Here is a 10,249-nt window from a genome sequence, read left to right on the forward strand (position 1 = left end):
CTCAGGAAGATAAGTCAGGACAGTCCTGATTGGTTCAAGTCTACTTTGCACCACTTCCACCGGAGTAACTACGGAGTGAGGCAGCGGGGCGAGCGTACATAGTAGATGAAATACACTGTTCTAAACCAGAGAAGAATAAACCCGTTCATTACTACTGGGGAGGTGGACCTGTAGCGGTCGACCAGGATTAGGCGGGAGCAGCCAGTCGCTGAGAAGATCGGCGGCAGGGATACCAGCTACAGCCTGAGGTGGCCGTCGTAAAGAGAAGTGACAACGAAGATAGGTTCGGTGGAGAGTAGGGATTTCAGCGTGAGGCAGCCTTTGCTGAAGATAGGCCAGACGCATACTCACAACTTCATCAATACCTACCAAATCGCATGATCTTAATTTTCACTCAAGTGATCCATCATCCTCCATAACATTAACAATCCGATAGAAAGTTAGTCATTTATAAGTTATAGCTATTGCTGCACTGATCCGTAAAATGAACAATCAAATCATAATCATCAGCTCTCATTCTCCTCCTGGATGTACAGCTCCTCCACCAGCTTCTCTGCACGGTTGTAGTAACTTCTATACTTGTGCAGCTGGAAGGTTTTCCTGTTCAGACTCCTCACGTCCTTCACCAACAGCATGCCCTGCAGGTAGTGCTCCAGAGCTCTCAGCTCGAAGTCAGTCTTACCGTGGTAGTAGGGCAAAATGGGAATGCCGTTGTCCAACTGAGCTGCGTAGGAGTAGGCTGCGTTGTCGACCAGCACCATCTCAGACATGTCCCGGTCGATTACCCTCAAGTCCTTGCAGTACATGCCCTCTGGAGTCTGGTAGCAGTGCTCGCGGAACAGCCTGTGGTGGATGTAGCGGTCCTCGGGGTCCAGGTAGTCCAGCACCACGTTGGCGTAGCAGCTGTGGCTGGCAGTGAACACGATGATTTCGAAGTTTTTGCTGAGGTTTTCGAGGATTTCCTGGGCGTGGGGACGGATGTTGATGCCGGCCTCGATGACCTCGCCGGTGGGGAAGGTGATGGGCAGCTTGACGTCGAAGGGAGGAGTGAGGGTGTCGTTGCAGTGGATCAGCGTTTCGTCAAGGTCAAAAATGACAGTTTTTCTTCCTTTTTTATTGGATGGTTACCCTCGAAGCCCTCCCGGCGTGGAAGGTGGACCTGTCTCTGCCTCATCTCCTCATCAGAGGCGAATTGTGAATTCTCTAGTATCTTGAGGATGTGTAGGGAGGTGAGGAGGTGTTCCCTGCCGAGCGACTTATCGTCCTTGTAGCTCTTGATGATTTCGGAAATATAGTAGATGTTGTGTCTGGGCGAATAGGGGTCTTTATCGAAGGTATGCAGCTCCTTGTGCTCGGGAACGCTGGTGATGAACTCCTTCAAGTTCACCTTTTTATGCGCCTCCCTTTCCTAATTCCTCCTCCGCTCCTCCTCCCTCTGTTCCTCCCTTCGCTTCCTGGCCTCCAGGAGCTGCTGCTTCTCCTCCCTCTTCTTCTGGACGTGGCGCTTCATCTCTGCGATTTTGGACTCGATGAAGTTGAGCTTCTCATGCAGTTTCAGGTAATCTTTGTTCTCCTCCTCCTGCAGCCGCTTCTACTCGTTGAGGGAGGGACTGCTCGAGTTTTTATTCAGCTAACGACCGCGATCCCCCCGGCTCGCCGGCTTGTACTCCGGAGATGGATCCTCCTTCTACTTGCGCTGGTATCTGTTCGGCTATCGGTCCTCGTTCTCGCCGCTCTTGGGCCGCTTGATGGAGTTGTAAGCTGGACGGTTGTCTGCGCCTCTGTACCTGTTCATATCTGGCGAGTTGTGCTTCCGTGCCTCCTGTTGATCGCGATTGTTCTCTAGACGAGCTTTGATGGTTTCGTAGACGCGAGGCTGTCCAGCACGTGGCGAGTTGTTCTTGAGGAACCGATCCTAGTTTTGAGGCTTGGGGTAGTCCACTGTCTGTCGGGTTCGCATTTGAATAATTATTATCAATAAAATCTTTGGAATGTTCGCCAAATGCGCCCCCGAAGGATTGCCCTGAATGCCTGAGGGCGTATGGTCTTGCTGGATGGTGTGATAGTGGATGTGCGGGGAGTGATGATAAATATATCAAAACTTGAGGATCATAACACTGACATTATCCTTGCTGCCGTTCATCTTGGCGTACTTGACGAGCGTGGCCGCCATGGTATTGGCCTGCTCCACTGACTTGCACAACTCCACCACTTTCTGGTCCTCGCAGACGTCCCACAAACCGTCAGAAGCTATCACTAAAAAGTTGGTCTTGTTGGTGATCTAGAACTCCTCGATGTCTGGGATGTTCGAAACGCCTTGCGTCTTTAGCTACAGGTCACCCAGAGCACGGGTTACCGCCAAAGATCCAGAGACCTCCCCTTTATGATTATTCCGCCCTCCTTTCTGAATAACGCGGGGAGTACTTGATTCGCTATATCTCGCTTTGGGTGGTTGGCTTGTGATCGACGCTCACTCTCTTTGCGACACCGTCAATGCTGAGAACAGCTCTCGTATCGCCCAAGTTAGCCACATAGCACATCCTTCTGGGTCCCTCCTTCCTCACGAAGACCAAACAGCAGGTACTGCCAGTATCACTCGCTCCAACCAGCTTCAATTGGTCGTCAGCCTTGGCTAGAGTACGGGTGATCACATCCTTTATGCTGCTTCCCTTCTTATCCAGTTCGCATTCGAAAATCTGTCTCGATGGAGTGGTACGTTCGGGATGACCTGAGAACAATATTCGGAGACTTGTCTTCCGCCGTGGCCGTCGAAGATGCCGAAGAGGCCTGAGCCGTCTCCGTTGAAATTGTCAACACACATGGAAACTAGGTGAGGAGAGCAGTACAGTCCTCCATGTTGAGGCGGGAGGGGTAATTCTTATCCTCGTGGTATCCGATCTCCTTGACTGAGACTGCATTCTTGATGTGGAACTGGCTCGGCTTGACGTCCATTATTTGATTTAATCAGATATTAAAACCCAGTTCTTTGTTGAGATTTGATGAGAGTACCACAGCGGTTATGCAGTTGCTTCTGCTTTTATTAGGCTGGTCTGGATAGGGGTGGGAGTATTGGAAGTCTATTTGGAATGCTGAGGTGACTTTCAATTTATAAGCCTGATAGATATCGATGAAGCGGCTCGAGAAATAGTTCGCACTAATCAAATAAAAAATGAAGGAACAGTAACGCTGTGTTAACATAGAGGAGTGGTCCCGAGTCTAAAGGAAAACCTCTACCACTGGTAGTTGCTAATCGCAGGCCCATTGGCAAGTCCCTACGAGGGATTTAATTTCATCTTAGACGTGGACTTTCCGGAGCAATTTCCCTTCAAGTTCCCCATGTTCAGGTTCCGTACTCCCATCTACCACCCGAACATCAAGGACGGCCTCATCTGCCAGGAGATGTTGGGAGAGAAGGAGTGGCTTCCCAACAAGAAGGTGCAGGACATCGTGGAGACGATCCTGGGGATGCTGGCGCATCCGGACTGCTCGAGCGCGATCAACCTGGAGGCGGCGGGGCAGGTGAAGGAGGGCACCTTTTTCCAGGTGGCTCGGGAGAAGGCTCAAAAAGAGGCAATCAAGTGATCGAAGAGAGATTTGATACTAAGGGTAGAAGAGTAAAAATAGGTCATTTGACGTCGCGGTAGGCGGCGCGGCGGGGCTGCGTGGAGAGAGAATGGAGCTCGGGCTTGGATGCGGTCGGCGAGAAGGAGTAGACCCGCTGCGGAGACTCCTCCTTGTAGATCTTGTTGGAATAGCCTACGTTGCCGTGGTTGTAACCGACGCGACTCGCCTAAGTTCCGTTCTTCAGGTAGGCCAATGACTTCTCCGGGGTGTAGCTGCGTTCCAATTTTTAATATTTCTCCTCGTTGGGGTTCCCTATCTTGCTCCTCGCCAAGAAACGCGGTGACTTCGAGCGTTACTCGTGTCTTTCCCTCTCTCTATCCTGCCCCGACTCTATCCTAAACATCTTCGACAAAAGACTCGTGAACTGCCGCTTGAAGCCTTTGTTAACCTCCAACCGCGGAGAATAGCCGTCATTGGACTCTATAGGCAGATACATACTTGCTGGAAGGAGGCGAATTTGGAGTGCAAGGATTGAGTACGGGCTTGCGTTTCCTCCAAGAAGACTATGATGCTTCCCAGGAATTTCTAAGTCTTGAGTGAGTCATAGAGGTCGTACAACTCCGCAGTGGCCTTGCTGAGATCCGCTTCCATCTTTTCAGTTTTGGAGAGTGAGAATACGCCCAATTCTTCATGCTTCTGGTGGAAGTGTTTAAATATTTCGTTCTACATCTGCGTGAACTCCTCATGGACCCAGTCGAAGACCATTTCCTTGGCTTTAGCGATGGATTGCGTCACAAAGCCGTTCCAATTGTTCATGCGCTGCAGGATCTCACCCTGAGTCTAAGAGATCTTACCCGCTTGGCGTTGTCCTGCTAGAGCTGGGAAATGGCTGCGCACACCTGCTCCTTCACCTCGGCTACTGTCTCGTATATGCTGAAGTAGACCGGCTTCGTCTTCAGGTCTTGGTGGTATTGGGTGTGTTCGCGGATACAGGTCGGACACAGGGGCATTAGGCAGTTTTCTGAGTGGGGAGGCTGGTACTGTCCTTGCAGAAGTTAGTGATGACTTGTTCTGAGTGGTAGAGGCAGTATGCTTTGAGGTGGCTCATCGTTTGTTAACTATAATTTGTTAGTATTATCGTTTTGGATTGAAGAAAAATCAATCCCATCAAAAGAATCAATTTCAGAGTGGAATTTTAGGATATAAATCTGCAGTAATTGTATTAGTTACTTTTTCTAATGAATGAAACTATCAGAGAAACAGGGGTTGGGGTTGGGGTTGGGGTTGGGGTTGGGGTTGGGGTTGGGGTTGGGGTTGGGGTTGGGGTTGGGGTTGGGGTTGGGGGGGTAGCGTAGGAGAACATCAGCGAGGGCTACTCCAAGAAGCACCGACGCATCGACGACCCCATCCACAGCATCCGCATCGACTGCAAAATCCCACAGAACATCAAGTACAACGTCGGCTCCATGGACGTATTCAACTTCGCTGAAGAATTGCAGAAGATACAACTCATCAAGTACGAAGACGTACTCAAATTGGAAAATGAATTCAATGAAGCCTTCGCCAACTTCAAGTATTGATCCATCACATACATATGCCCTTAAAGACTCAGAAACTATTATCCATAATTATTCATCAAACATAACCTGCAATTAACCGAGGGACGGGTCGGGACGATGGATGGCATATATAATCCGAAGTGATCACTTCTTCTTGTCCTCGTTGAGCTCTCTGGAAATAATCTTAATGAACTGGGCCTCGTTGACAGTCAGTTCCTCCTTTATGTTGTCCTTCTCCTCAATAGACTTGTTGTTCGCTCCGAAAATCAGCTGTTCGATCTGTTGTTCAGTCAGATCCTCCTCGAGGTCCTCGACCACCTTGGTGAGGCTGCGTTTGGTGATGACACGTGGCTCTCTGCTCTCGTCGACGAACAGCCTGTAGGCCTTCTGGATGTCTTCGTTGCTGTCCTTCTGACTCATCTTCACGATCATGATCTCCAGGAACTCCTGAAAGTCAATTTTGGTTTCGTCGAACTTCGCATTCTCTTTCCCGTTGCCCAAGTCCCGGATGAGGTTGCTGATCTCCTCGTTGCTGGGATCAAAACCAAGCGCCCTGAGAACGACCTTCAGATTCTTTGCCTCGATGGTCCCCGAGCCAGAGATGTCGAAGAAGTCAAATGCCTTCTTGATTTCGTTCTTCTGGGAGGAGGTGAGGACTTGCTGGTTGTTGAGGATCTTCTTGCGGCTGGGCGCCTGCGTCACCGGTACGCTCGTGCCCTTCGCCTGCTGCTTTGATGCCATTCTAAAACTTACTCAATCACTTAAATTATAACATCACCGGCCCTTCTTCCCCCGGGTGGTAGTAGAGCCCTGCAAGAGATACTTCTCGTGCGCGTCCAGCAACTCGTGCATCTTCTAGGCGAACTGCTCCCGCTAGAAGTCCTATCCTAAAAGCTAGTTTCTCAGTCGCTGGTTTTCGAGTGAGAATTCGGAGCCGTTACAATGCGAATTTTCCTTTACTTCTTCGCCTTTGCCGGTTCGGGTGGTCTTGCGCTTGTTGGAAACTCGACTGCCGTTGTTTCCCTTCGCGTTGCTTTACAATTCCTAAGTTATTGCCTATTTACATAACCGTTGGGGATTTAATTGACTGCGTCCCTCCCTCCATATTTATCGAAAAATTGCAGAGAGGAGAGGGCGCAGAGAAGGGATTGGCTTCTGTGGGATTGAAGGATATGGACAAGCTTTTGGATGCTTAGCTAGACCTATCTTTGGCAAATGGTCATAAGCTGTCTTGATGAAACTTAAGGATTGGCACATTAAACACTCACTTTTTCGTATTCTTTCTTTCCCCGTACTCCTTGGGATGCAGTTGAACCCAAATGCAAGGGCTTTTCCCCTTTTGTGCGTAAACTAAAATCCGCAATCCTCCTAAAGGCGAGCCGCTTGTGTTTGGCAAATCTATCTCAATCCAAATCTTACAATTTTTTAATGTTTTGCGTGAAGTTCTTGAGATTCTTCTCCACGACCAGGCAACCGAAAACGCGACTAATCTGATTATTCTTTCCCAAGGTGGAATTGTGCAAGGTGAAAGAGGTGAGGTTTTGCGCGGAAGGAGGAGCCCACATATTCTCCGCCCGATGGGCCCTGTTCTTAATGATGAGGTTGTATGGCACCGTTTCCATTTGAATTACCAGCTATATGATAATCCGAATTGTACAAATTATAAATAATCAGTCAGATGGCCTAAAGGGTCAGGTGCAACAGCTTATCGTAACTGTTACCCATAATGATCGCACCCACTAAGTTGTAAAATAAACGGTAGTCCAATCCGCTCATCATCTTCCCCCCTCCTTCCTATTTCACTATCGTCACGATCGACTTTAAAAGCCCTGTGTATTTCAACGATCTCTGTGATGCCACTTTGGTAAAAGCGACATCGAAGGGATGCGATATGATCGTGGCGAGGATGGCACCAGCGAAGAAGAGATGGTATTTGCGGTTGTGGTCCTGCTTGATCCACTCCTTGTTTTGCTATAGGAGCATGCTGACGATCCACATGTATGATGAGCGCGAGGTGAGATCCCTGAGCACTGAAAAAGAAGCAGCCACCGGGAATATCTTTCTCGTCACGTCCAGCTTCATCTCAGTGTTTCCCATCTGCGTGCTTATCTTGCTCATATCCACAAAGGTCTTGAGCAATCCTTCTGCTGCCACCCCCAGGAAGAAGTTTTGCTGGCCGAGGGTGAGGAAGCACATGTTTCCGATTATTATGGAGAGGTATCCCTTGAAGAAGCCGAGGTAGGGCGTGAGCGTATTGACCTTGTTTGCTTCGAACCTGGCGACGTCGTGCACCTTGCTGCGAGCCATTTTGCGAACCTTGATGCAGTCCAGGGGATATGCGACGATGTGGATGAGGGAGGAGAGGAGGCCGGTGGCTACCACCTTGTGGATGATCATCGGCTACTTCTACACTTGCGGGATGGGCGTCCTAAGATGCGTTTGATGGTGTCTTCGCATGATGTGCGACTTCTACAGCATCTTGACGTAGGCTGGATCGTCCTCCATGATTAAAAATTAAATTATGAGCCTTGCAAATCCGACTAAACTTGAAGCCAAGGATTTTTATCAGATTTTGATGATGGAAATGATGGAAAATTTCTTGCATTTTTGCTAATGGGACGATTGAAAAATTGTCTACAGGGGTATTGGTTTGATTATTTTTTACTTGAAGTGGATTAGCAATTACAAACATTTTGATATGAGTATGGAGAAAGAGAAGGAAAGAGATGTGTTCGAGGAGCTGGACCTCAACTTCAACCGAACTATAGCACGGATTATCGAGGCACAATAGCGTCAGTAAATCGCTGAGACCGCGAATGTATTGTCACTAATTTTTGCATAACTGATGGAGGCCGCCACTAAGAGAATTGCAGCTCTACAAGATGTAAATGATAGGCTATATAGGAAAACAGAGAACTCAGGGATGAGATTTCGGATTTAAAAGGAGAGCGGCAGCAAGGAATGACCGGACCCATCGTCCAAGACATCATTGATCAAAACCCACAAAAGCAAAGAGTACAACATCACTCTATGGGGAATTTGGGGTTCAAACCAAAGCCTCAGTCCGAAATGACGAAGAAAGTTGAAGATGCTATAAAAAAACAAAAGAACTGATCGAGAAACAGAAAAAGAGGAAAAATGATTCTTGATATTCGAATCTAATCTTTTATCTTTGATTAAATGCTCTAGAGTTGAAAGCTGCCATAGGAAACATTAAGAGGAGTCATATTCATAGGCATCTTGGCTTAACTCCTTAGTTTCCTAGCATAATTATTCCCATGCTAAATCGGTTGAACACAAGTCGCAAATCGAAGTCTTTGCAGAAACTCTAATTTGAATATGGTGAGGACCTGTTGGACGTGCAGGAAGCGAAATAGTCTCTACTCCTTGCTTGTATTTGTTCATGACCATGCTGTTTGAGGGTGGAGGAGGGATGTATTAAAATAATAAAAAATCAGCGTATTTGTTTCTCTTTGTGTTCCTCTTCAACGCCCACAGGTACACAGGTCCATTCGTTAGCTTTCATATGCTTCCTTAAAGGCTCTGGAGTTGAAAGCTGCCATAGGAAGTGTTAAGAGGAGTCATATTCATAGGCATACTGGCTTAACTCCTGAGTATCCTAGCATTTTTATTCCCATGCTAAATCGATTGAAACCCAACCAGAAATCGAAGTCCTTACGAAAACTCTAATTTGAATATGGTGAGGACCTGCTGAACCTGCAGGAGGCAAAGTAGTTTCTATTCCTTGCTAATATTTTGTGATGGCTTATAGTATTTGAGGGTGGAGGAGGGATGGATTGAAATAATCAAAAATCAGCGTATTTGTTTCTCTTTGTGTTCCTCTTCAGCACCCACAGGTTACGCAGGTCCTTTCTGTAATTTTCATCATAGACCTTGCCCAGGACAATCAAGTGCCGCGTCTATTCCATCTTCCTGCGTTCAAGTTTTATCCGTTCGTAAGTGAGATCCGCCTAGACCTTCTCATCCTTTGAACGCTCGTATTCTATCTGTTTGTTTTTGCTTGCATTAGTTGGCAGTTTTCCTTTGTTTGCCTTGGACAAAAGATTCGGCAAATTATTCTTTGCTGAGAACTGTAATTGTATTTTGACTTTGGACTCTTGGGAGACCGAAAAGTGGATGCATTGTATGACTTTAGTTGCTCAGAGGGGAGGGATCTTAGTTTAATTTTATTGCTTTTGTCAGGACTATCCATGAGGTATTTGACTGGCATCAGCCTGGGCTGTGACTGTTGCGCATAGAACGTCTCGGCCATTTCAGCATTGGTGGTGGGATGCTCATCCTCGGACTCGTCGTTTTCGAGGGTTTTGAGGTGGCGGATGGATGAATCTAGCTTGCTCTGGTACTGCTTCATCTCGTGACTCTTCTGCATGAAGTACCTGGCTGCCTATCTTATGAGCTAGCGGTCACTGCACTGGCTGAGGATGCGGCAGATCCCTCGCCGAGGCTCCTATGCGATTTACATTATAATCGGGAATCAATTTATCAACGAGGAAAGCGATTATGAAGTATGGAGGTATGATGTATAATGATTTGATTGATGGCATTTTCTGTAATGGTTGGTATGAGAAGGGATAATTCTATATTCTATCGATAAAGTAAAAAATCTCATTTATTTAAATATATGCATCATTCGTTAAATTCTAACTATGATAAATTAATGTCATTATTCAACTTATCTCTCTATATTCTCAAACAATTAGAATTTTTATTTAGCAGGTAAATTTTAGCTTTATGTTTATAATTTATATTCTGCATGTATTCTTGAGTCAAAATATAAAAGTTGATTTGAGCTGATAGAAAAGAGTGACAGTATATATGTTTAAACAATCGTTAGTAATGGTAAGATTATCTTCTTCGTATGAGCAAACAAGCTAACCAAACTAAGTAAGTTCCCAAGCCAGTTTTGGATGAGGAAAACGAACCATTTTTGCGCTCCTTGCATAAAAAGGTGAGAAACATAAACAAAAAATTGGCATAGATCGCTGAACTATAAACCAAGGCTACTCTCAAACCCGAACAACTCAAAAAGATAGACAGAAAAGAAACACTCATCCAAGAACGCAGCCGCATCCAAGACGCAGCTGCTCTCTTCCGTTAAACATATG

The 10,249-nt window shown here is 46.9% G+C and overlaps 2 protein-coding genes across 2 annotated transcripts; both read right to left on the reverse strand.

Moving 5' to 3' along the window:
* Positions 1 to 2,095: 2,095 nt before the first annotated feature.
* On the reverse strand, positions 2,096 to 5,032 carry LOC116268368 (uncharacterized). The gene is made up of 4 exons (XM_031650041.1): positions 4,957 to 5,032; positions 3,430 to 3,459; positions 2,717 to 2,787; positions 2,096 to 2,215 (listed from the first exon to the last, which is right to left on the reverse strand). The coding sequence occupies exons 1-4, from the start codon at positions 5,030 to 5,032 to the stop codon at positions 2,096 to 2,098; spliced, it is 297 nt and encodes a 98-aa protein (XP_031505901.1).
* Positions 5,033 to 5,267: 235 nt separating this feature from the next.
* LOC116268369 (caltractin) lies at positions 5,268 to 5,864 on the reverse strand. Its single transcript, XM_031650042.1, has one exon. It carries the CDS (start codon positions 5,862 to 5,864, stop codon positions 5,268 to 5,270), a length of 597 nt encoding a protein of 198 aa, XP_031505902.1.
* Between the last annotated feature and the right edge of the window lie 4,385 nt (positions 5,865 to 10,249).

Source organism: Nymphaea colorata, unplaced genomic scaffold, assembly GCF_008831285.2.
Source record: "Nymphaea colorata isolate Beijing-Zhang1983 unplaced genomic scaffold, ASM883128v2 scaffold0241, whole genome shotgun sequence".
NCBI classification, from domain to species: Eukaryota; Viridiplantae; Streptophyta; class Magnoliopsida; order Nymphaeales; family Nymphaeaceae; genus Nymphaea; species Nymphaea colorata.